The 27,989-nt window shown below is 36.0% G+C and overlaps 2 protein-coding genes across 8 annotated transcripts in view; both read right to left on the bottom strand.

Annotated features, from left to right (window-relative positions):
• The window catches only part of Cul1 (cullin 1), a 48,349-nt gene extending 34,016 nt beyond the window's left edge, over positions 1 to 14,333 (bottom strand). Inside the window, exons 1-3 of one of the 2 annotated variants that reach the window (XM_069847480.1) lie at positions 14,184 to 14,333; positions 13,424 to 13,596; positions 2,362 to 2,524 (exon numbers count right to left, since the gene is read on the bottom strand). In XM_069847480.1, the coding sequence (XP_069703581.1) occupies positions 2,362 to 2,524; positions 13,424 to 13,563 (303 nt within the window). In that variant the 5' untranslated portion in view covers positions 13,564 to 13,596; positions 14,184 to 14,333. Of the gene's footprint in view, positions 1 to 2,361; positions 2,525 to 13,423; positions 13,597 to 13,943; positions 14,091 to 14,183 lie in introns of those variants that run through there. The other variant, XM_069847479.1, reaches the window with a different exon arrangement.
• Positions 14,334 to 16,173: 1,840 nt separating this feature from the next.
• On the bottom strand, positions 16,174 to 26,007 carry LOC138715044 (DAZ-associated protein 2). 6 transcript variants are annotated; one of them, XM_069847488.1, is made up of 6 exons: positions 25,849 to 25,986; positions 25,111 to 25,240; positions 22,371 to 22,451; positions 19,236 to 19,369; positions 17,570 to 17,755; positions 16,174 to 17,479 (listed from the first exon to the last, which is right to left on the bottom strand). In XM_069847488.1, the coding sequence occupies exons 3-6, from the start codon at positions 22,375 to 22,377 to the stop codon at positions 17,297 to 17,299; spliced, it is 510 nt and encodes a 169-aa protein (XP_069703589.1). In that variant the 5' UTR covers positions 22,378 to 22,451; positions 25,111 to 25,240; positions 25,849 to 25,986; the 3' UTR covers positions 16,174 to 17,296. The 6 variants fall into 6 exon arrangements, with proteins under 6 accessions (XP_069703589.1, XP_069703588.1, XP_069703587.1 ...); XM_069847487.1 differs by having other exon boundaries at positions 19,236 to 19,381; XM_069847486.1 differs by lacking the exon at positions 25,111 to 25,240 and having other exon boundaries at positions 22,386 to 22,451; positions 25,849 to 26,007.
• Between the last annotated feature and the right edge of the window lie 1,982 nt (positions 26,008 to 27,989).

The following is a 27,989-nucleotide window of genomic DNA, read 5'->3' on the forward strand; positions in this document are numbered from 1 at the left end:
AAATAAATTATTCCTCCTCAGCAATTCTAAACACTAACACCAGTGGCAGACTGCAGTCTCTACTAGATTATCGATCTAATCACGATCACGGATGTTATGTGTACACATCCATAAACTCTTTCCTCTATGGCAATGTTTCTCAAACTTTTTCTACCATGAAATCCTTTTTAACCTTAAGTGTAACTGCGGAATCCTTGTAAGCTTAATACAGTATTTAATAATTAACAGGTAAGTGAAAGCTAATATCTCGATAATTCTGTTCAGTAGGATGAATGTGTTTGCTTTTTAAGCCTGCAATCTGGTTTTATAGCAGAAAGTTGTCTCATTTCTACTTCTGCATTTTGTCTGTTTTGGTATTTTGTTTTTATATACACATACGCAGAGTTCAGTGATGAAAGTGATAAGTATTATTTTCTGTTTTAGATGTTTAATAATAATAATAATAATAATAATAATAATAATAATAATAATAATAATTAGTATTATTATTACGCATATTATTATTATTATTATTATTATTATTATTATTATTATTATTATTATCATCGGTGATATTTCATGTTATTATTGATTCATATTTTCGTAATTTTTATAGTCTCCACTAAGTATAAAACAAAATTTAAAACCATATAGGACTCACGGAACCCTGGCAATATACTTTGAAAAACGCTCTTCTATGATAATTCAGTAGTTGTGCAGACTGCACGAAGAATGACCTAGTGTGTACACATATTTTCAGAAATCGCCGTCAGAGATAATAGCGATAGTGGTAATCATGATTAGAGTCTCCAGTATTATAAACAGTAAAGACCCCTGTGATGGCATAGATGACATAAGGATAATGTTTTCAGCACATGTAATATGCTACCGTGCTACACGCTGCAACTATTGTGACGATCCGAGCAGACCTAAGAGGCATGGTTATAAGCACTACAGAGTTCTCGGCTCAGAAAGTGAGACACACACAGTATTTTCATTTTATACAATATTCTGGTCACAAGACGTAATCATATACTTTGTCTTTTCGGGATTTTCTTTCAAACCTATTTCTTTACTTGCTTCACGTAAATTTCCCGTGTTTTCCCTAATAGTTTGTGGATTTTCTTCTAACAAAGTCACGTCATCTGCATAAACGAGCTGATATAACCCGTTCAATTCCAAACCCTCTCTGTCATCCTGGACTATCCTAATGGCATATTCTAGAGCAAAATTAAAAAGTAGTGCATCTCCTTGCTTTAGCCCGCAGTGAATTGGAAAAGCATCTGACAGACCAAATTATAAATCAGAGGTACACCAGGTACCGAACCTGGGTCCACAGGATTATAAGTCCAACATTCTAGCTACTAAATCACCATGGCAACTATTCGAAATTATATTAAACACTAAAAACAAAAGGAAATCCAACAATCAGCATATAGCTTTAGCCATAATAATATTATATATTATGTCATATTATGACAATACTTTCACAACAGTTTACATGCACAGAGGAATAACGAAGTGGACTCCTTTGGAAAGAATAAAGTGCATAAATTATCATAGGACAGAAGCATGCATCAGCAAACAGCTGCAGAAATAACTTCAACTCTGCTAAGGTTTGAAAGACATTCCATCTCGTTTGTAATCTGTGCACTTCTGTCAAGAAAGCTCAAACTGCAACGGTGGAATCAGACATGACTATACTGAATATGTGACTTGTCAATTCTGATGTGTTGGCAAACCATCGCTATTTATCAAAGGCCAGGATTTTAACAAATGTCTCAAATGCAGTACTGTCTTTGAATAGCACAGACAACTGGTTTGTGAGAAGACAGAATAGTTACCGGTATAACATTCTAAAGTGCTAAATACATGTGATTGGTCTAACATTAGAACCCACAAGCACACATATTTAATATCAGTTTGCTTTCATGAATATTATACTTCAGGGTTTGATATGTCTTCTTTATTGACAATGCTGCCTCAATATAATTCTGGAAAAGTAACACACATAACAGTTGGCAGTCCAAGTGCAGCACAGCCTTTCCAGACCATGCCATAATCAATTTGTATTGTTTAATGAATTCATTCATTTATTCATACGTCAAGAAGACACTTCTCGTAGAATCATATTTACATGAACTATTTTAAAATTATTACAACACTACGGAACTCAAAGGACGGGAAAAATAAGTCAGATACAATGAAGATGTAAGAGACATAAGCACTACATTTTAAAGAAATGACCAGCTGTTTCCTTTCAACCAGTCTCACTATCAAATGAAATGAGATCACTGTAGAAAGGCATACTTGGAGAAATTATCAACATCTCACACAGCACATGGCAAGCAAACTTTTTCCATTACATTCGGTTATGCTGACCTTGAGTAGGCTGATAAGATAGTTGCGTAGGAAGTCTCGCAGCCTCTTATACAGCTCCAGCCCCACAAGCTGTGCCCCACCGGTTGCCTGTCCCTTCTTTGACTTGGTGGATGTGCTCCGGTTAATTTGCTGGTGAACACTTGTGCAATAATTGTACACATGTCTGAAAGCGTCATTAAGGAAGCAAGCATATGTTTATCAAAGGAGTTCATCAAATTACAGCATGTCATAAGTCTCATGCAGAAGCACCAGTTTCTGGTTCAACAATTTTACCCGATGTACATATTATTAAAGCTTGGTAGTTATGGATTTACGAATAATTTTATATTGAAAAGGTAATATTTTTTAACTAACAGTGCTATCAGAAATAACTGCTAATTGACTAGCTCTCGCAATTTAATTTTCGAAGTCAATCCATTCCATTTTCTTCATCTAATTTGAATGTCTATAGACTCTTTGATTTCTCTAGACTTTCAATACTACTGATATCAGAACAGGGTCGATTTGTAAGGGAGGATGAGGAAATACTGCCAAAAACATGCCCTCCTCTCTGCTAACAATTTTTAGAAATGAATTTGTGAATATGTATGCTTTCAAACACAATTATATTGTTATATATACAGCATGGATTTCCATGCACATGCATGTTTTTATATAGCTTGATACATTTCTCAAAACTTTGCAAACATGAGTTTTATGACTTAATTCAAAATAATCGTACTTTTTCCATGCACGTTTGCATGTTTTGGCCTATTTTTGGGAGTAAATTAAAACATAATACATATTTTGAAGAGTTTAGATTTAATAGCACATATTTAGACTTTTATATTGCATATTAGTCCTTTCTTCTGGTTTTAGTGCATACATTGTGCTGACTGACTGCAAAAAGGTATCTGTCGGATATAGGGGGGAGAGCCATTAATCCTTCCCATTGAAGGCTTTAAGGAACCAACCTGGACAAATACCCAATGTCCCATCCCTACCTTCCCATGGTGCAGCTGTTAGTAAGCATCATTTTACAAGCTGAACTAAAGGGAGAGGCTACTCATCAATTAGCACTGGTCAGCTTGATGAGTTAATGACTGAATTTGGTATAATTTTCCTCTTTTCAATACCTAATTCCCTCTTTACCCTTTCCTATCCAGTCCTCTGACTGAACTCGTACTTTCTTTGACCCAGATGGCATTACAGCATTCGAGGCCTAGGGGTTCATTTCCCTTTCCTTCCTCCTCTTTCTACTTTTCTGTTCCTAGTGCTGACCTGCTATGGCACTAAAATCGTCCTCCAGTGGCTTAAGGAGGGAAAGCTGGTGATCAACGAGATCTCCCAGCTAGGTCCAATGGACCCGTCGACCAACAGCAGATGTGGTCCTCCAGACATTCTGGGGGTTGTGTGTGAATGAAGTAGCCACCAAAATGTTAAAATATGGTGTTCACTTAAATCGGCTACAACTTGCCATTTTCACACCTCAGAATCTGTGCTTCAGTGGCTGACCATGATAATATCTTCGAAAAATATTGGAGTGCAAGAGGTCAAAGGACTTTATTGTCAAATGCCTGGCATTAGAAAACAACAACAACACTTTGTGCTAACTTGCAAAATACCTTTTACAAATGTTGCTTCGTAGAATCTGGTACTCCCATGTTGTTTATCTATTGAGAAAAAAATATAAGCTAGCGGTAATATGGTGTTATGGCATTCTACCTGACAACTAACTTAGGCTTTTTTTATACTGGAATTTTCGACCCCCAACTCTTGCTAGTTATAAGCCGAAGGTCAAAATATATTGAAACAAAAGCAGGCAGAAGCAGCATGTTTGCAAACTGCAATTTAGTATACTTCTGTGTCGAACTGTGAACTGCAAAAAGAGATACTGTATCAAAATGGATTAAAAAAAAAGGAATTTCTAAAGACGGTTGGTGATGTAGTTTATTGTGATTGTTGTAATAAAGATGTAAGTACTTGTGTATTTTGGAGTGCACGGTAAGGTCGCGGTTAACACATAACACTGCTAAGTCAGATGGTCGCGGGTTCGATTCCTGATGGGACATTCTTAAACTTTGACAGCACATACAGGTTTGAGTAATGCAAGTGAATTCCTATGTTCCTAGACTTTACTTCCCTCATAAACTATAAAACACAGACAAAAGACTGACAATAATGAAAAGTATGATCAGTGAACTGCAGAATGTCAGTCACTGTTTTGACATGCTAGAGGGAGAATCTCCAGCCTTCACTAGAAGTCTTTAAGGAATAATTTCACGTCTAAAGAGTGTACAAAGCATAAACATTTTCTTCTTCTTCTTCTTCTGTTCCTCCATTTTCTTTCTCACTTGAATTAAATGCTAACGGTATTGTATGCTCTCATTTCACTTCCTTACCAAGTCTTCCTAATAATCACTTTGCATTAGTTGTAATATGGAATTTGATGTAGAATTCTAGAATCAACCATCCAAAGCACATCATGTCCACACCTGTGGAGTACCGGTTAGCGCGTCTAGCTGTGAAACCAGGTGGCCCGGGTTCAATTCCCGAGGCAAGTTACCTGGCTGACATTTTTTTCAGGGTTTACCTTCAACCCAATATGAGCAAATGCTGGGTAACTTTCGGTGTTGGACCCCGGACTCATTTCACTAGCATTATCACTGTTATGCCCCACTAATTTAAGGGATAAATTACGGTGGTCAAACATAGCAACTGTCATGAATTTCATAGCAAGTTTTACGGACAGCAGCATGTATATGCAAGTCCTTGACGAACAGTACGCGTTAGCAAGAAAGACGCGAGCATGTGGACTCTCATTGTCAAGCAGAACGCAAAGTCAGTGTTTCTCACATCTTTATCCCCCATGCGCTAGGACACGTGCGTGATTAGATTGTTCCATAGCCCTCTCTTGCTTTGAGACCCATATTCAAATCAGCTGATAGTAGGAAAACCCATGATTTTTCTGTATGTTAAATTAACGCAAATCCAGCGTTTGCGTTGAGAGTAAAACTGGTGTATACGAAGTACATCTCAGTAGTACTCATGCTTTTTCTCACGGCCCAGATAGTGTCATGACGCGACCGAACTCATAAATACCAAAGGCCTCTACGGGCATGGCCCCCTTCCTCTTTCGAGTGCTCACTTCGAACAGATCAGTCAGTTTTGTGGCCGCAAGTCAGAAGACGGTGAGAAGCATGTAAGTCAACCAAGAGAAGCCGGGACCATGGCGTCTGCCATCGTCAACACTACTTTCGTCTTGTGTACTGTACGTTATAATATTTCATCATATACCAATTGCTACTAATGTCGAGAGAGATTTACTAAATGCTACTAGTGTCAGAGTAATTTAACACGTAGAATATAATAAGGAGATATCAGTGCTTGAAACTCAGTGAATCGTGTATATTTCAAAGTTCTACTTTGAATGCAACTACCTAGACATAATGGATTATTCCGAGGTTTTTGAATGGTACTACCTCACGAGATATTTTGATAGGCAATATTATTATCAGTATTCGGGAATCCAAGCCGAATGGCACCTGAGTCAACAAACGCCTTTGTAGGTAAATTCTTTAAATGATTTTGCATTGTTTTACGAAGTTTGTTCGACTAATTGCACCTTACGTAACCAAGCTAAGGCACTGAAGTTTCCATATTATTTCATTGTTTAATTAACTGCATTTAAATATAACCAATGATTTATTTTACCATTTTGTTTTCATTTAAATTCATGTAACTGAGTAGGTATACCAAGTAGGCATATCCTAGATTCTCTTTTATTAGTTAAGTAAAGTCAAGTAAAGTAACAAGAAAGATATATAATTTACTAGACCTATTAAACATTTTGCATCTATTCATAACATATAAGAAAGTTTTACAATATATTATAGTATAACCAGTGAAGTGACTTATTTGATTTGATTAAGCTGATATTCTTCGAGCCTGATCCAACCTGTGATCCTGTTCTTGAATACGCAGTACCTAGTTAAGCTAATAGCTCGACCATTTCCATCCTGAAATATCCTGACGTAAACAATAACAAACTGGTGTCAGAAATACCTTGACAAAAGTAATGGTCGGTAGGGCAGAACCTCAACATAATAATTTGGTGTCAGAATTTAATCATAACATAACCGTGACCGATAGCATTGGCCACAACAAAGTTGTGCCCAACAACAAACAGGCACAACATCACCTTCATCTCATTCAAATGCTAAATAACCTAAGATGTTGGTAAAGCGTCGTAAAATAACCTACTAAAATAAAATAAATCATCATCTGCTTTATAGGTTAGGTCTTTCACTTGTTCTGTCTTCAGAGAAATTCAAGGAGCAGAAGTAGTATCCCACTCTGTAGGGGTTAATGCACAGAAAAGCTTGAAGAGAAGCTTAAAGAGGACAGCCCCATCACTGTCCTTACCCTGCTCAGTGCCTGTAAAAAGGCCATATTACTGATCAACTTAAGGGGCTCATACAGTAGCAGTGTTGCAGATTGTAAACCTTTCACAAAATTTTAAATGTCTCAGAGATAATTCAGTGGACCTTTCTAATTTTTTGTATACAAATAAGTGGTATTTGGGCCTCTCATTTGGCATCAACAAATGTATAATTATCATAATAGTTCATTATTTTTATTTACACAATTTAAAGGAAATAATTTGCTGCTATTTTTCAAACTAAAAACATGATATCTCTTGAACTAATTGCCCGAATTCTTTCACATTTTCACGATATCTGTAGCAATTCAAACTGTAGAGAATGAACCATAGGAATATAAGGATAATTTTATAAATTTTAATTAAACAATGTAAAATAAAAATGACTTTTTTCCTTATGACAAAATAAAAAAAAAATTAGTTAAAAAACTTTGCAACGTAGGAAATTCACTGTGGTCCATCCTCTATCACTGCATTCTGGAGTCAGAAATAAAAAAGAAACTTAGAATCTGAGAAGTGGTTGAGGAGATACTATGTTTTTCCTGTTATGTAGCAGGAAATTAATTTCTTTAAATTGTGTAAATAACAATAATAAATTCATAAACATAAATTTGTTGATACCAAATGACAGGCCCAAATATCACTTATTTGTGTACAAAAAATGACAATTATCCATTGAATTATCTCTGAGATACCATCATTTTCCATAACTATGGTCCTGGAACACAATTATGGTCCACGTTACAAGCATTCAAAGAACATTGTAGAAGTAACATAGACCATTCATAGAAGTTGCAGTGACTTGACTTCAAACTACAGTACCAGTACAGCAAAAATATAGATAAACGAGGTACTATGTTATGGAGTACAAAATTTGAATGGTTGTATCATGAACCATAGTTATGGGAAATGACGGTGTTTAAAGTTTTGTGAAAAGTTCACAATCTCCAGCACTGGTACTGTATGAGCCCCTTAAAGAGAATAGACAGACGGCTTCATTCAATTCTTTTTTTTTTTTAATCCAATGCCTCCAGGTTGTCTTTTCGACATTTCTGGTCTTCTCTCCTGGCCTTGGCTTAGTTGTAACCCACTTCTGAGGTTGGGGCGCCTGGAAGGCGGAGTTACATTACCCCGATGATGTGATAGGATGATTCATTCAATTCTATAATTATCTATATGAACCAAAAATGGCGCAATGTTTTATTTCTGAAGGAGATCTATATTCTTTTTCTACCTCGATGTAACTTGTTTTCTTTCAGAACTTCATTTCGTTGTTGACTAGTATATTGCCCTGTCATTATATTCTTCTAACTGAATCGAAACTGAACTGTTACTTCTCCCAATAGCGCTTCAATAAATTCTTTCTGAGCAGTGATTTGTTTAAAGCTCTGTACAATCAACAGCAATACAAATTACTTCATTTGCATTCAGTCCTGTAAGCTGCCCTGCCACTGAGCTGACAATCGGAACTCTCTCGCCCTCCTCCTTCCCCTACACATGCATGCACACACACAATTTGAGCAGTTAAGACCTTATTGCGAATGCTGATTGCAGTTAGCTCGCAACCCTTGTGGTGACAAGTGAATAGTGTTGTTGCTGTTCATGCTGTGTGTTTAAACTGGACAGTGACTCAAGTTACGAATTTTAAACATTAATTCAGTGTCCATTTTACTGTTAAAATTCTTCAGTTTGCATCAGTGGAGAAGAAGTTGGAAATTAAAACTATAGGACAACCCACTCCAGCTCTAAACATATAGCTCACTATAAAAAATGCCATGAGACAAGAGAGGTCTTCATTACTTTTATTTTTTTTTAGTTGGTTATTTAACGACGCTGTATCAACTACTAGGTTATTTAGCATCGATGAGATTTGTGAGATGGGATTTGGCGAGATGAGGCCGAGGATTCACCATAGATTACCTGACATTCACCTTATGGTTGAGGGAAAACCTCGGAAAAACCAAACCATGTAACCAGGCCAAGCAGGGATCGAACCTGCGCCTGAACACAACTTCAGACTGGCAGGCAAGCACCTTAATCGACTGAGCAACGTCAGTGGCACCTTCGTTATTATATTAGCAATGCTTTCAATAGGACTATTTCCAATTTTCAACTCATACCTAAGAACATAGAATGGACTTCCATTTCAAGTAGTACTACTAAATTTTTCAAGGAAGATGTTTATGTATATACAGTATTATTTGGTACTTTGTTTATATATGGCTTGATAACATCTAATTCTGTACATAGTTAAGTTTTATTAGTAATTTCATTGTAAAAAGGCACTCCCTTATATTTCGTTATTTTTTTCTGTGGGTGTTAAATCCATGTTGAATGGTTTAAAGGCCGTTTTCAGAATGTAAAATTTACACACACACAGATATATATATATATATATATATATATATATATATATATATATATATATATATATATATATATATACACACACAATATACAATATACAGTGTCTGCTCGTGAACTTGTGGATTGGGGAGCTGCAGTAGATTTTGGTACATACAAATTTCACTTCTTGATATCATTACTAATAAGTATAGGACAAAAATAAGTGCACTACATATCGAAAAATCAAAACTTCCTGACTTAGTTGGGAGATCTATGTGGCATCATTTGCCATAATCGCTTAAAAATAAATAAATAAATAAAAAAAAAAATTAAAAAAAACTAATACCATCGATTTCAGCCAATTTCATATCGGCAGACACTCAACATGCAATTTACCAGTTCATTCTGAATTGTTTTAGAACTACCTTTAAACAGTGGCATGTTCCAAATGATTTTTGAGAGGCTCGTTTAGATTACTAACGAACTGTAGCAACCCACGAAATACACCAGGGTTCTTTGAATCGTTTTTTCATCATGTCCCCTAAGGGGAAGTTCATATTGGCCACATTTAGTTTAACTGACGAAATTCTGGAGGCAGTTAATAAAAAATTACAAGTTAGAGGGATTTTCTGTGATTTATCCAAAGCATTTGACTGTATAAATCATAAAAGATCATAAAATGCTGCTAGATAAATTAGATTATTATGGAATTAAAGGTGTTGCACACCGATGGTTTCACTCATATCTCATAGATAGGAAACAGAAAGTTGAAATCAATACAACTATGAAATCTGCATCGACATGGGGAACTATTAATAATGGAATTCCTCAAGGATCAATATTAGGTCCCCTACTTTTTCTGGTGTTTATAAATGATCTTGCCACCCTAATAAAAGATGTAGGTCATCCCATATTATTTGCAGATGACACAAGTACAGTAATTACAGCCAATAACTCCAACACATTCCAATCTTCAACAGAGGAAATTCTCTTCAAAATATGTGACTGGTTCTCAGTCAATAAATTGATATTAAATTGTAACAAAACTAACAAATTAAATTTAAATCCTGTGCAAATTCAGCCTCGCAAACGTCTAGCGCAATAATTAACAACAGATCCCTATTAGAAACAACGACAACCAAATTTCTTGGCTTAAAAATCGATAATGTGTTAAATTGGAAAAATCATATTAAAGAAATTACCCCCAAACTAAATTCAGCTTGTTTTGCTATTAGAACTATGCAAAAGATAGTAAATATCAATACCTTAAAAACATTATACTTTGCATACTTCCACTCGGTAATGAGTTTTGGAATAATATTCTGGGGAAATTCCACAGATAGTAACAGTATATTTCTATTACAAAAAAGAGTAATTAGAATAGTAGGTGCCAAATCCAGGGAATCTTGTAGGACTATTTTCAAAAAACTACAAATAATGCCCATGGCTTGTCAGTATATGTTTTCATTATAGTCTTCCTTGTATGTAATCGTGAAAACTTTGTAACTAATTTAACAGTTCATAGCATAAATACACGTCAAAGAAATGACTTTCATACTCCATCGGCAAGTCTATCGTGCTATCAAAAAGGAGTGTGTTATAAGGCAGTAAAAATTTTTAATAGCCTCCCTATCGATATAAAAAATGAAACTCAAAACATAGGATTATTTAGGGCCAAATTAAAGAAGTACCTAATTTCTCACGCTTTCTATTCTGTAAGTGAATTCATGACATTTAATAACACTTCATAAAATTGATACCAAAACTATGTGTTGTAAATTTCGTCTGTGTATATATATATATATATATATATATATATATTTCATCTAGACTGTGACTATAAATTAACACTTTATAATAGTATTAAGTTTTTTGACTTGTTCCATATTCTAGCTGTAAAGCAATGTATGAATACCATGGAATGTTAATAAATACAATACAATACAATACAAAATCAATATTTTAAAAATAATTTCACGATTTTTTCTCATTTCTTGATTATGTTTGAGAATGTTTGTTCTGTTCACTTCACTTAGTTGCGCAGCAATATTAGTTTAGCCTAACACTGCCAATTAAACAACATTTTTCAGGTGAGACAGCGAAGATTCGTGCTTTTTAATTTTTAGGGGCAAATGTACTAAATCTGTCACACCACTCCTAGTCTATACAGTATCACCACCGAAGAGGAGGCAAGGAAAACAAAATACAGAATTTTTTTGTTCACATCCACGTAACCACAAATGCTTAGCGTAAATTTCATTGTTATACTTCCTTACATACTGTATATGCACTATTTCGGCTGGATGAAGCTTGAGTAAGATTTAAGTCAGGTAACGAACGACCATTTAATTTCACTTCATTACATCAATCTTCTCTGCAAGGGAAAGTTGAGAAAAATAAAATTAATATTCTGTAATTCATACACACTCATGCTTGCGCATTTGCACTGGTTAAGTTACAGTAGTAAGATGTCACACCAAAGCAATGTTCTAAAAGTGAAAAAGAAGTCTCTTTCGTATTTTACGTGCTATATTAAAAGGATTCTACTCGTGCAATCATTTTGAGTTAAGGCAAATATTAGGTTCTGCTGGAGGCTGGATATATACATAATAAGGCAAAAGAGAATATTAATTTTGTTATATTAACTCGATAAGATTCTACAACAGTACCTAAGTATGTGAAAAGAAAATTAAAATTTTGTCATTAAGTTTCAAGGGAATAGAGAATCCATTTGATGTAGCATTACAATAGCGGTGTGGGAGTGGAGGAAAGATCTTCCCTTGTCGCCTGGCTCTGCAAGCCACTGCAGCAAAATATGGGTTTTAAACAGCAGCAGTTTCCCTCTGCTTCCCTTCACCTCTCTACCCCCCGACCATGAAGACACACTCTCTATGAGCTCCCCACCATGCAGATCCCAAGACGACTTTGAATGCAGTGTCAATTCCAGTACAGTCGACGCGCAAAAAGATTATGCATAAGATAATAGTACATATTCCCGGCCAGATGAAATATAAAGCAATTTACCAATAAAAGCTGTAACAATTCTTCTACAAATTAAAATAAATATCATTTTTATTTTCCTGTCAAAGCAGGGAGTGCTGCAGCTCCGCAGCTCTTATATATATATATATATATATATATATATATATATATATATATATATATAAACGAATTGCAATTATTACTTATTTATCTATTGATATTCTTCTCCTCTTCGTTACCATGTATCTTCCTGTGGACTCCAGAACACTAATTCTTCACCACCTAAGATACATTCAATCAATTCAATATTTAATTTTCTATTTAGACTTGAATCACTCTACCACATTACATCCTGGCTTAGTTGCTTCACATCTGTACGTGATGCCTTTTTAGTGTCACTTATAAGGTTCCAACAGTTTTCCGACTGTTGACTAAGCTTACACAGGCTTGAATGACACAAGAAAGATCCTTTATTCTTAGTTTTCTTACATCATACGACCATGAAAGCTGCGACGCAAGAAAAAGTTGTCTGTTAGTGTATGCAATGAGAAGCGACACTGCAGTGCAGGTAATATGCACCACATATATATTTCCTTCCATACAGTAGTCTACAGTAAGAAATAAAGACGAGATTTTCCCTGAACCAGAAGGGCAGGAAGCGAGGACTGTGACAAAGTAAGACTGAGTTAATTCAGGAGATAGTTAAGTGACAGGAGACGAAATTTCCTTCATTAACAATGCTACAACCTTTCAACCGTTGGCAACATTACTTCGACTTTTGCTGAAGACCGCTTTGATAGAATACATCTCATACAGCCAAGCATAACACTTTTTTAATGGATGTTAGTCCCAGTTTGCTTATATATATATATATATATATATATATATATATAAAACAGTAATTTAAGGGTCCTGCCATTACACAAGGAGAAGATATGTAAATATGTGACGAGTACATTCAGTTACACGATTGTAAGATTTTGCACTATTTAAAAAAAAAAAAAATATATATATATATATATATTTCTGAAATGCGAACATGTGGTTTAGGAGCAAATTTACCTCTAAATGAAATTGCACAATTATGACATCAGTCTCAATTGCACAATCTTGCATTATTTACATTCGTCCGTCAAACTAGAGAAGCATTTCTTCACCCCTTCTCTCCAGCCCAAAAAACTGACAACATAGCTGAAAATTCTGTTAAGAACACATGCAAAATGTTCTACTTTTCCAGCAGCGGATTCCCTTTTTCTCATTAATTCATCTTAGCATTATCACATTTGCTAATTATCACATTTACGTAAAGGATACGTATAAAGTTCCATATAACGGGGCTTAGGCATACACTGTCTATTATACACTTGCTCAATGCCTTCCCTGAGATCACCCCAGATCTGATCAAGATCAATCTGCTTCAGCCCCGGGTTGTTCTGGTTCTTATGTCCCGACATTTTAAGTTGAGGCCGGCGTTGTATATTCTTCAGCTGAAAGTATAATTGATTCATGTTACTCCCTAGTCTTTTTGGTATACAAGTATTTCATTACATGTCCTATGATAATTCTTAAAAGTGAAATCAGTCCTCCATGCCCTTGACAAAATGAATTTATATGATCATAAATAGTGTAAGATGAAATTAAATTAATGCACAATGGATATGAAATCGAATGTCATGCAGTCCTCGAATTCAATCAGTATTTACATGCTTTTTAGGCTATAAAGTACAGGTTTCTTTGTAGAAAGCTTTTGTTTCCTTGAATACTATGAAGGCCGCTATATGAAATAGTTCTTAAAACTTATCCAGGTTTCAGGCTTAAAAATTCAGATACATACCTCTCAAATTATATCATAACAAAATAATTTCTTAAATTTTAACAGAAAAGTGAAAAAATACAAAAAATTTATATCTATTTAGACTAAAATTCCAATCAAGAATTGGAAGCGTACACTGCTATTACTTCACTGTGACAGTGAGCCAGTATGGCCAAACTACTACTCAGTTTCTCTTATAAATATGTTCAAGAAATAAATATATATATTAAAAATAAATAATAAAGAGTTCATATAACTTACGCAGTTTCAAAGCTTAGAAAATGGTGTTATTGTCTTCATTCACCTAACCTTGTACCCTTATCAATAAACCATCCATTGTTTCAGTAATATTTCACTAACCACTTCTTACTCGTTGGTCACATTGACATCCACTGTCTCGCAGACTACGAGATATTGCTTCCTGTATTTGATACTGTCCTTGATTGTATAGGTATGTAGATATGACCTCTACTGAAATATAATCGTATGTCAAGAAGTTACTATAATTTGGACAGAGGGCACACCCATCTTTTACGTGATCACTGTCTCGTTCTTGGGGCAAAATTTGAGAATAGTATTTCCCATGCTCTATGTAATAATTAACAATGCAAATTCTTTACGTGGTACAGTCGACGAACGTCTTTTTAGCACCTCACGGTGTACAACACTGAAAGGAAGGAACAATATAGATGCTACACCAAGCGCAGTTTTGATACGAAGAGACTCGGCCTTATTGAACAATGGACCTGTAATGAATTTCGCTACTTCCTTCGCAATGTGTGTCATCGTTCATTACATAAAATGGGGGCTTAATACATTGCTACTCATCCAATTATAATACAAATATTTTTGTCAGATAAAAAATCTGACCAGCAATCTGTACCTTCTGGTTACGAACCATTTCAATTACCTGCTCATCTGCAAACCTTCTCCTCTCCCTTCCCCCCTCCCAAAATGGACTGATCAGTTGTAGTTACCAGTCGGGCCAGTTTCCTAGAGACAGTGCCCGAACAAAATTCATCCCCAGATATCTCCGGATCTTCAGTAGTATTACAATTTTATGAAAATACTGTTGAATACCTCAGTAACTGGGATATTCATTCACAAGATAACATATCTGTGGAATGTAATGCTGAAATCTCCTCCAGAAAGACAAAATGTGAAGAGACAGCCCATTATTCCTAAGCAGTTATAGATCATTTCATGACTTCTTTTTTTTTGCTTGATAAATGACACTAAACAAAAACAAAAAAATAGCAAAATGGAATGAAGAAAATGCTGATTTTTGCTCAAAAATTGGACATCTTTGCTTACCTGGAAATTATGTTTCAGGGCAGAAACATTCAAAATAAATAATAAAAAAACAAATTCTGAAGATATAGAAACTGTTCTGAGTCTCACTTGCTATCCTAACCAACTTCAACATAACCTCTCAGGTACTTGCAGCAAAATTGGGATCCAGAAAAGACCTACTTAAAAATCACACTTCTGAAAATACCAATAGTTCAAGCAGTACATAGCATGAATATTTTTAATGTGTCAACACAATAAGTATTTCAATTCTTTAGAGTGTGAATACAAGTGAATGGCAGGCTAATGGAAATGTTAAGTTTTTTCATATATTATTTTCAGTCTCTGAAAGAAGAGAAAAAGAATCTGGCAACTTCAGCCTATGTAGATAATTTTTTTTGCTTTATTTCTTGGTTAAACCTTAGTTTCAACCAAATACAAAAATTAATTTCTGAAGCTAAAACGTTATTCCTATGATTTCCAATTCCTTTAAATTTCTTAAAATACATGCCAGCGTCTTAACCCATATCTGCCTAGTGTTGAGTTTTTGCAACATTCTGCATTAATTATTGTTCTGCAAAAATGCAAAGGAATGAATTACAAAATTAACTTTTATTTCAATGTTGTGTATACTAGAAGAATCAAAGGAGCCTACAGCACAATAATTAACTTCCATTTCAGTTTCATGTGGCAGTGCGAAAATTATGAAAATATTCAACAAGAAAAAGTTATGGGCATAAATGGGTTAAGACATAACACTAGGAATGGTTCTAAATGGTCTTTCATCTACAGCCATAACAATCATGTTGAAATAACTTCAGAAACCTTTAGCCATGTCAAGTAATATCGACATCTTGGCTTGCTGCTGCTTTCCAGGACTGGAATATTGGGGACAACTAGAAACCTGTGCTGTAATAAATAGGATGCTGGGTAATCATAGGTGAGAGCACACGGCACCACATTTGAAAAAAGATTTTGTATTTTCATTTATTAAAATTGCTTTGCAGTATTACATCATAATATATATTTTTTTTGTTACTCTGTCTCAATCTTCAGTTTTGGTACCTTGTATTAATCACCCGAGAAACAATCACTAAAGGAGGGAAAATATAATATTATGTTGGCTGGCTCAAGACACTTCAACGGGGGGAAAAAGATGCATTTCCAACGTCCTCCATCCTCATTGAAAGTATCTTCAAGTCTCCAAGCCGCAAGCAACAATCCCTCACTGGGTCCTAGCTCGTTACACAAAATCCAATATTCTGACCTTGTGGTCATTGTTAATGTCTCTTTGCCAAATTATTCTATAAATTTTCTTTGTAACTTCTTAAGAAAAACAAATGAGTATAATAAATTAATTTAACAACACTAACAATTATTTTTATCCTTCCATATACAAAAAGAAGAAACATTCATCAATATCAATAATTTACAACAGAGCAAGTTGGAGTGCCCAGGACACGACGTTGTCCAACCTGGTCGGATCATATAAATACTCTATGGCTACGTCAGGAGGTCCTACAACTCCCCTCGAGTTTAAATAACGTCAAAGTAACCGTAGTGCTGCGAGTAAAGATAAAAGTAAAAACGAGGGATTACTGCATATTATATCAATAAATGGCTGTCACAACCCCTTGTTCGATTCAAATTAAAGGGTTGAAGTAACAGTGGCTACATTACAGAAGAAATCATCACATCTCACATGCCTTCAGAACTGCACCAATATTTGTAAGACTTTACATCTACAGTACTCCACCCAAATTGATGCAAACTAACAATGGAATGCAATTTGGCTGTTCCGTAACTTGAGACCCTCCCATCAAGGCACTGATGCGGGGCGACAATATGAAGAGATTGCACCAATTTGGAATTCTTGATAGAACACAACACAATCACAGCTGAGAGAAGACGCTATTAAATGCCTGAAAGAGTACGAGATAGATAACAGGTTAGGATGTGGCAAGACAAACTCTAACAAATACTGGTGCTTGTCGGACGGCTTGCCGCCCACCCACTATTACTAGCCCGGCCACTGCCCCGACGCGCTGCCTGCTAGTTCACCCACATGCCCCCCTCCACTCCATCTACCAGAAGGTATATCCCCCATCGGTCCCTCCAGTCAGAAAAGATCCCTTCTTCTGAGACAGTGCAACATTGTGGCCAGCCATGGCTGCCAACTGTGCAGCATTTGCTGGCACACCTGGTGGAGCAGGTGGCAGGACTGGCTGTGCAATTCCGTCAAATCGAGCACCAGCTTCAAAGCCATTCTGCAACAAAGAGAATGATTAGTTCCTAACATCACACACACACACACACACCCTCACACACTTTCATATACAGTGATGACGAGTACTCACAGGAACCATGATGGTCGGCCTCAACTGAGCAGGCTGCATGCCAGGGTAGGAATATGCTGCTGCCAATGATGGATAGTATGCCTGCATTGGACTGTATGCTGCGGCAGCTGCTGCTGGATAACCTAGATAGCCAGGATAGCCTTGTGCTGCATACATTTGTGCAGCTGCAGCACTTTGTGCGTACATCTGCATACAAAACACACGAGTCAAGTACTGCTGAATTTGTTACATATTTAGTCATGCTAAACATTTCTTTTCTGTGCTTCCATTTTGTGAACAATGTCAGATCGAGAGTGAGGATGTAATGATTTTAAGCGTCATGTACTTCAGCCTTTTTGCTTCTATACACCTCTGAACTGTGACTTGAGACTCACGACACTAATGCAGAAACTAAATGAGCTTGTCTACGGGAATCATATGCACTTTTAAGGATTAGAAGTTAAAGTTCGAGGGAGCAGTTATTATTTTTTACCATTTATTTTACTGTGTTCATGCGTTATTTGTTACTGAAATTAAATTGCAGCCTACAGTTACTATCTGCTATTTAATCTCAAATACATTACCCTTTTTCTCCTCTCGACTACAAACAGTTCCATTGGATTAGATTACGATCTTCGCCAGAAAAGATAACAAGAACTGACACATTTGAGATTAAATATCTAATATAGTAACCAACCATACAGTACAAACTATAGTCCAGTAGATCTATTTTAAATTTAAACAACAAATACCACATGACCATAGTTAAAAAAATGTATCCTGGTTTTGAACCCTCAGCCTTCACCTGTACAATTCCCCACAGATCAATCTTATTTAGCATTTACATTGGCATCATGAAACTCAAGTAAAATTTCGTAGCAACTTCATTACAGAGCATTGCCTCATCACTAAAAATTAAATGTGAATCCTTTTTGGAAAAGCAAGTCTTAAAGTCTCCGGCCCAAACACTGACAAGAGTATTTTGGATTCAGTTTTAGGCAAGGAATAATGCTAGGATATTCCCTTGCGCGAATTACATACCAAACTGTAAGCAATTTTTCTCCCAAGCAAGAATAATCTCAATCGAGTTTGCAGTATTAATAATCACTATTATTTATTTTAGATGCATGTGTTATTTTAAAATGCTTACGCTAATAAAGAATTGCGACCATGCTTCATGCAATTAAGAGAAACCACAGCACTATATCAACATGTGTACATGTGACATCCAATAATTAACAAACAATCAACAATGCTAGTGCACTTAATTTCAATAATTATCCACAGTTCTCACAGCTATTAAAGATCACAAAATTGGTCCAAAAAACTTCTAGGAGTGTTTTGCTAAGAAACCGAATGAAACATATCGAAAGAAGCAATGTTATGTAAGCCTCACCATTTTCCAGATATCATAGTGAAATTTTCTGCCAATGATGAAATCTATTTTGCACTTCTGTGAGACAATGGTGGCTACTGTGAATCAAAGTAACATGCCAATGATAAACAGTAATATCGCCACTTAGCAAATAATTTGCATAATGAAAAACAGAAAATGGTATCACCTAGCATATTGCTCTAGAAGTTTGCTGTTCGAATTTTGTGACAACCTGATTATAGAAAATAAGTGGCAGTAGACGAATCTTCTGCAAATTACTTAAATGTAAAAATCACATTATCTGTATCTCACCTGCTGATTCACAGCAGCTGCTGTTGCTGCTGCTGGGTGTGCCAGAGACTGATCATAAGTGGGGGGTGGCCCCTGAGCCGCTGCTGCTGCAGCATACAGCTGCGCCTGTGAGGGGAACACGCCGTACGGAGCACCTGCACCTGGTACTGACAACACAGCACCACTAAGAGATATACCTTACCTAGCAGCACTCAATATAAGATAAAAGTTGAGCCAGAATTATAACATGAATATTACACTTTGCACTGGAAAGACAAAGAGAAGTCATCAGTCTCCTTCATACAACGACAATCACACTAATTCCTGTTACATGAAAATGTTAAGTGTCATGAAGAAAAGTTTCTCAATTTTTTTTTTTTTGTCCAGTGGCAGGGCCCTTAACTTCCTGTCATTTGCCCCATTCGGTAAGTGTGCTCATAGATGTCTCTAGGTCTGAAAAGCATAGACCATTTAGTTCGTCAGAGACTATGCAGAGTGCACCATAGGCTGTGGATCCATATTATACTCATAATGAATGATAATGGAGAATTGTTGGGATGTTACAAGGAACCGGAGTACCCAGAGAAAACCCCTGTTGCCCAGCCTACAGGCTTTCCTAACACAAGTTATAAATTCGGGGTGGATCTAAACAGCTGAAGTTTCATCAAAACTTTTTTAACGATATATATGTAATTATCAGTTTTTGTGTATTTAGTGTTCAAACAATTACCACGTTCCCTACTAGAATTAAAGTATACAGACTCAAAGCCAGCTGACATTTTTAAGGGTTGATAAAAATCCCTAACATGGCTTTCTTAAAGCAAAGTGAAGCCTGGATCCTGTGTTGTAGAGTTATGACACGTGACAGAAACTTATCCCTGAATGAGACCTCCACACAAAATTCATCCATCCATCCACAATTCCTTCTTGCCATTGTACAGAACCAATGGAATTGAAAAACATTTTTAATTTCAGCCCAATCAGTTGGACTCTGATAAATAGGAGTTAAAAAGGCACTTCACTACCATTCCATTCCGATAAGTGGAATCTTCAGACTGTAGAAGTCTCCAAGGATGATGTAGAAAATAAAGTCGAAACATGACAGACAAAATGTACTATCAGAAATGCATACACACATATTTCTGAAGGATACTTGTAACATTATATCGCAAGTCTTATTCCAGAGATAAAATACCAAAATGAGTTAGTCCCCTGTTTTATAACGAAAAATGAACAGTGCAGATACTTTGAATTTCATTAGACGATATTCTTGAAATTCGGTATGCACACAAAGTTGTATAAAAAAATGCATAAAAGCTATTGTCATCCAATTTTTTGTAGGAAATTTACAAGTTTCTTTTGGAGTGAACGGACCAGCATTATCCCGCATGTTTTAAATGTCATACAATTCTCGTATGCCTTGTATTTTTGAACTAGTGGAAAGAGAATACAATATTTATGGTGAAGTGCATCAATTTTTGTTAAAAACGCAGTAATCACATGTTACGAAATGACAGTTAAACAGTAACCGTGGTTAAAATGTAAATTCTGTGCACCATTCATAATCACCGATTATTTAATCTCTTATTTAAGTTCAAACTGAAGTCGATGCACCGTAAAAATGCTCAACCAGGGGTTAGGTGACAATTTTAACCAGTGGTTACACTAACCAACATTGATGCACGTGGACATTAATGTTAAAATCTAATGTACAGGTTCTTGGAGGGCATCCAGGAGTCTTGTTTCCCAATATAAATCATTCTCTTACTGTTATTCATGGTTCTGTAAATTTTAAGGTGTATGTATCCAATGCCTACCCACTTTACTTTATTGATTCGGGTTAATTTTAAGCTGTTATCTATGACTTATTACAAGGAGTGTTTTGTGAAAATTAAGAAATACCTATTTTATAACCTACTAAGTATTTATGTGCTGTTAATGTTATGTTTTTATTTAAAGATGCTCGCAACTGCCGAGGTTATATCGCTGGTGTGCCAGAATTTGTCCCACAGTTCATTTACATGCCAGTAAATCTACTGACATGAGTCTGTCACATTTAAGCACACTTAAATGCCATCAACCTGGCCCGGGATCGAACCTGCAACCTCAGGCATAGAAGGCCAGCGCTAACCAACTTTGCCAACCAGGCCGACTTTTATGTACTATTAATTAAAAAAGATATGACATAATTTCTCAAAAGCAGTATTAGTAAATATTGTAGATCAGTTTTTTTTTTATTGATAATGCTTGCTCATTTCATATATATTTATAAATTTTCTATTTTCAATAGTCTCTAAACACACACCATCTCAAACAACAGAAATAACTAAAATGCTCTCTCAATTAATATCACTCAATAAAAGAATTGTATTCCAATGGATACCATCCCATTGTGGAATCCTGGGAAATGAGAATGCGGATGCTTTAGCAAAGAAGGGCAGCACTGCTACTTACAGACCTGTTACTAAATCTACGTATTACTCTGTGAAAAGATTTATTAAATCTACATATTTAGACTTCAACAAACAAAATTTGATAACACAATCTCAAGGGAAAAAATGGAACTCTCTGCATCAAAATCCACAGTTAATTCCCGATTTACCACGAAAATCGTCTGTAGCTGCATTTAGATTGGCAACAGGCCATGATTGTTTGGCCAAACACCTGCACAGAATTGGAATATATCAGTCCCCTAACTGCCCATTGTGCAACTCAAACCAAGAAATGAATTCGGAACACCTCAAAATCTGTGCTTCAGTGGCTGGCCATGATAATATCTTTGAAAAATATTGGAGTGCAAGAGGTCAAATGATTTTATTGTCAAATGCCTGGCATTAGAAAGCAAAACAAATTTTCTATTTACTGTTAATTCCAATTAATGAAGGAATAGAAAAGAGTTTGTCTTTTATTTCCGATTATTTTCTGTTAGCCTGTCCTCTAATCCCCATGTGCTGGGGTGGGATGTATTGCAAACTTATTTTTCTTAAATCTTAAATGAACAAAAAGATTTTAAAATGCAAAGAGAAGCATCAGTGTGACTCTACAAAACAGCAATGCTAATTTTATCCATACATCTAATTATTTCTTCTGGTTTATAACCAGCTAATTAGCTATCAAAGAAAAAGAAAAATATAGGTATTCAAAATTCCTCCTTACAGCACATATGCTCACCTCCATAGGCTCCAGGTGGAGGGGCAGGCACATAACCTGCAGGAGGCTGTCCAGCCACTGGGTAAGCTGGAACACAACACACAACTCGGAGTTAGTGGCCATTGCAGGGGTGACACAACCCTAGTGGATGGAGGCAAACAGACAGGGCAGGGGACAGTAGGGGAGACAGAGTGAACCGTGAAATGTTGAAAAGCAGAAGAATGAGGAAAAGACTGTGCACAGAGTGACTGTGGTGCTCAGTGCTGCCAACCTGCTGGACTTTACCAATCAGTCCATTAGTTTAAAAGCACTGAGCACCAGAAAGCGACACACTGAGGCACATTGCTGCATACGAGACCCGACTAATAATTTCAAATTTAGAGATTTGGAACTCGTTCCACGAGTCATTTCCAAAAGAGGTACAGGGGGGCAGGGAGGAACCATCAATTTTGAGATTCCACGACATTTGAACATGAATTGCACTACTGGTTCACCTCAAGATATTTTTGACTTTTATTAATAACTTACTTTTATGAACTTGCTTAACTTATCTGACGTTGACACCAAAAACACATCTAGGTGCGACAAACACTTAAAAAATCTGCTTTCCAAACGCCTGCCAATTGGAACAGCCCACACGGAAAAAAAATAAATTGGAACGGAAATTAAAAAAAAAAAAATGAAAGTGGTAAAATAAATTTGGAACTAAAATATTTTCTTTGCAGACCACACCACTAAATAAAATAAACCCAAGCCTCAGCAAATGTACACATGCAATGCTACCAAAACGAGAAAACTGAATATACAAACAAAAATCATTCTTCATGCAACTAAGACTGAGCTCCTGTACCACTATCACCAACAGAAGCGATGCAAGGAAAAAAAATAAGATAACTAAACACATGCACTGTGCAGCTTGCTCGCATCAGTACCAGCTAGCAAGACTCAGCCTATGCCAACTGGTATTGATGCTGCAGAACATTCCATTGCTACGCCTTGCTTCATTGCAACATATTTTAAGTCGTTCTTGTCTAAATCAGTTTCTTTATTTTTAAAGCAGTGCACACATTTAAGTTAGCACCTGCGTAATATAGTTTAAAAAGGGGCACTAACATCTTCATTGTTATTATGATGTACTTTCAAGCATTTGACTGGTGGTGAAGGATACTAAAAAAAATAAAATGTATATTTTCGTCAAGTGTGAGATGCCAGATTTATTCAATTCATTTTTTGTAGTATGGTAATTAAAAGTTAGTTCACTACCATCCTCTATGGTAAATGTGATACGTAATCATGTTCATAGCACAGGTTTACATTTGCACCACTACATGTGAACATGTAGTTATGCCTACAGTGTGCAACCAACATTTTACAAGTTAAGTACTTGAGAATAAGTTGCCATTTTATTACTTTTAAGTTTGCATTTATTAACAGTAAAATGTTTCTATTTAAGTCCTACAATTTAAGACAAACACAGCTTGGCGAAAATTTACAGTTCTGTTCTGTTTATTTATATGTTGCAATGAAGTACGATATGATACTCTAACTGGTGCCTCATTCCTAGTGCAAGCAACTGCCCGTTGTGCACTCCTGCACACCAAGTGGTGCAGCAGTGCACGGGGGAACATGCAAAGCCAGTGCCAGGCACAGCCAACACCTTGGTGCAGTTCAAGACGACAGTTTATAGAACAGAGTCTGCTGCCTCCTTCACAGTCTTTCAATTTGTTCCAATGTTCTAAATACGACACCAAAGAAGCTTCCGATCTCTTCTCAATAAGGAGGAAAGGGGATAATTGTCAGGCTCTCTCATATAAGATGCTGTCGCTGCATGCGTGACCATGCGAACTGCTGTGGAACTAGTAGCACCTGCACATGCGCCCTGACGTGAAGAGGTGACACCTCTACATACTCACATGCAAGCCAAAAAAAAGAAGCATCACAAAAGCAGTGATATACGAATCTTAATATAATATGTATGTATATATGTACCTATATATATATACACATGCATGCTAAGTCCAAAAAACCACCAAAATATATCCGTAATTACACATGCTCATAACAAGACTGCAAAATTCGCAAAATTAAATATAACTGCCAATCGTCACATGGAACGACCAACCAACTGCAAATTACGTTAGTCACTGAAAACTGCTACGCAAATTGCCTGGCCATTAAATTAAAAAAAAAATAATTATGTCATATGTAAAGTGGCAGGAAAACTAGATGCAGTGACTGTGATGCTAGGTCCTGTTCTCCAGCAGCACCAATCACTCCGGTGCTCTGGTGTTCCTGCCAGTGGGCTTGTAGCAGAGGATATCAGTGCCAAATAACACCACGGTGACATGTCGTTTTAAAAACCCATCAAAAAACTACCGTACAGCAAAATCAGTTGCAGACTACAGGAACTGACATTCTGGCATGCCGGGGGATATCCGGTTGCCTTCTGCTGGCAGTTCCTGCTTTCCGCCCATGCAAAATTTCTCACATCATATGTCAGACGAGAAAAATAAATATAAGTAACAGACGTTTGCACGCACGCACTCCAATTTGCTACACTAAGGAGATATCTAGTGAAGGAGAATGATAAAGACAAGCAGCCAGCCAGTTCGGAATAACACGTAGAGGAAGAATACGTTTTGTGTTTAAATACGCTGCCACTTTTCTAGTACAGGCCAACGAGATTATCCCCGCCAAGAAACATCCACAACAGGAAAGCTGCAAGGAATAATTATACAATGTTTACCCTGGACAAAGTTTTTTAAAATGTATTATTATCTCTCTCTCTCTGTCAGTGTCAAGCTGAGCCCCGCATCATGTCAAATTTGCCAAGTAGGCAAATGTGAATGGCTCTATTAGTGCACGAGAGTATCCCTCTGAAATAAAAAGACAACAAAAAGCAGCACCAAAAACATACGTTATATCCTATTTCATCTGTAAGAATGCATAGATCACTGATGTTAATATCCTATTACAATATTCGCTCAATCCTTTAATGGATAGAGCCATAATAATGAAGACTCATTAACTAGGTATTGTATCTTAAGGATAGCATAACAACTCATATAAGGACATATAACTATCATTATGTAAAAGAGATGGGTTTATGCTTCTTTAATAGCTGGCTTTGATAACAGTTCAACATTTAAAACTTGCATACGCAAGTTTGAAAATCATTTGACAGGTTAAACCAAGGGGCCATTTTGTTTATCCAAAAGTATTGATTACCTCATCCTTGACAAATTAAACATGCATACTAACGGTTCAATCGTATTGCAATATCTTCAAATTGCATTAAAATTATGGAAATAAACAATATGCATAAAATAACTGAATTTTGACCAGCTTTGTTTTAATTTTGGGCGTTAAGGAAACTCTATGCTAATAAAACGAACAAATATATCTACTCTTCATCCCCCCACATTAAAGGAACTACAAAACATACACTGAAATCACATAGTTTACATCTAAAAACCCAACATACCTTTCTTCTCAGACATTATAACAAAATGTTAATGATATATTACTTTAAAAGTACAAGATATACTATTTTTCGCTTGCGACACTAAATGGCTGCTCGAAAAGTCGAATCACTAGCGCCTTGCCATTGATACTGTAGGTGCTAGACGGTGAATGATTCACAAAGAATATAGGAACAGCGTCATCAGAGCCCTCATGTAGGAAGAAATTGAACTCCTATATTTTCCTTACTGCACTTTGCTGCCCTCTGAGAGAATTGTCGCACATCTCATCGGTTTGAATCATTGGGTCACGATTAAAGCAACAACGAAATAGTGTGACTTAAACTCTACTCTGAAATGTTAAAAGCCTTACACTCATCCTCAGGTGTGAAGAAGGATGAATTCAACTTTTTGGAATGTAACAGCAAATAGTTCACCGCTGTGGAGTAATGGTCAGCACATCTGGCTCGGGTTCAAATCCTGGTTGGGACAAATTACCTGGTGGGGTTTTTTTCCCGGGATTTTCCCTCAATTTGAAGCAGATATCATCATCATCATCATCATCATCATCATCATCATCATCATCATCATCATCCATACAATAGCCCGGGTTAAGTTCACGGCTGTATTTGTACAACAGCGCGATCGTTCGGCTATCCAATAATTCACAAGAATAGGAGTGGTAAGCACAATAAGCCTCAGGCTGCAGTGTAAAGGCTAGTTCACAATAAACAGGAAACGGACACGAGAACGAGAACGGAAATATTGTTAAAATATATAATAGTTAATATAATATATAATAGTTAATTGTGAATGTTCACATTTAAATACATTTATTTTAACATTATTTCCGTTCTCGTTATCGTTAAAGTTTCCGTTCCCGGTTTATTGTGAACCAGCCTTAAGCCTTCGGGTCCCTCCTCCATACAAAAAAACAGCAAATATCTTAATATATTATAGTGAAGTATTTGGTAGTAGTTTATGTAACCAAATTTATTACCAAACACTGGAAGTTCAAGTATTATAAACCTTTAAAACAGGTAGGCAAAACAACCTGTAAACAACTAAAATAAGCAAAAGAAAAAAAAAGGCTACAAAAAACATAACTTAGTATTAGGCTTATACCAGGTCAATAATAATTATCATGGACTCTGAACTAAATATCCGGTCCTAAATAAATATACGGCCACGGTGTCCACATTTCAGACTTTGCGCTGGTGTGTTGTAATTGAAGCGGTGAGATCAATAACCATTCAAGTCCATTTTTCACAAGTTTCGAGAAAAATGCAAAAAAAAAAAAATAAATAAATAAATAAAAATAAATAACTTTTTTATTTCTTATTTTTTGCACGTAATATTTCTGGTTGTTTTTAGAGATCAAGACAAAGTAGTATACTAACTTTTAAAGTCGTAACACTTGTGGAAAAATCCCAAGTTTAATTTAAAATTTGCAAGAATTGAATAGCCAATAGTGGACTTGAATGGTTATTGATCTCACCGCTTCAATTACTTTTAAGCATATTAAGTTTTCCGATCACATTTGAGAAGTAGCCTATGAAGTCAATACTTACCCAGCAGCTGGTAATTTCTCCTTGCGTAGTTGAGTTGGCACTTTATCGAAGGTGTTCACTTAGAAAAATGAACACTTGCTATTCGATGCTGCTTTTGAACTTGATACGCAAGTGCTGATTTTTGTATGTCTGAGAAAGCACTGGCAATTCACTGTCTTTATCTCCCTAATGTTCTGAACTTCTCCTTTAAAGCGGCAAATTCAAAGCGAAAAATCATCGTTCAATGACAAAGCCTAAAACTCGAGGATAAAAACTACACCATTTCTGTAGTGACACTGGACACTTTTATGAAACAGTTGTGTATGAGATGTTTATTTACTTTAACATACTTTGTAATGTAATGTGTTTCTTTATAATCGGGTTTATAGTTTAAAAGTGATATTCATTGAAATCTGTATTTTGTAGTGCGGGACATCCAAAGTGTCTACATGTTTGAATATTCCTTCCTAGCTATGCATGGCGATAAGAAAATGTAATATCGGCTTAAGTTTAGGGTGGATGGCTAGATGTAACAGTCCTATATTATTTATACAAGAGACATTTTTCAAGTTACAAGTCATTAAAGAAATATGTACAGGGGAAATAAATGTGAT

Source organism: Periplaneta americana, chromosome 15 (assembly GCF_040183065.1).
Source record: "Periplaneta americana isolate PAMFEO1 chromosome 15, P.americana_PAMFEO1_priV1, whole genome shotgun sequence".
Taxonomy (NCBI): Eukaryota; Metazoa; Arthropoda; class Insecta; order Blattodea; family Blattidae; genus Periplaneta; species Periplaneta americana.

Bases quoted from the DNA above. Each gene is read 5' to 3' on its own strand.
- LOC138715044 (XM_069847481.1), bottom strand. The intron at 17,756-19,235 runs GTGAGATACAGA...TTTTGTATGCAG, and splicing joins CAGCTGCTGTGAATCAGCAG to ATGTACGCACAAAGTGCTGC. The intron at 17,480-17,569 runs GTGAGTACTCGT...TCTTTGTTGCAG, and splicing joins GGCCGACCATCATGGTTCCT to AATGGCTTTGAAGCTGGTGC.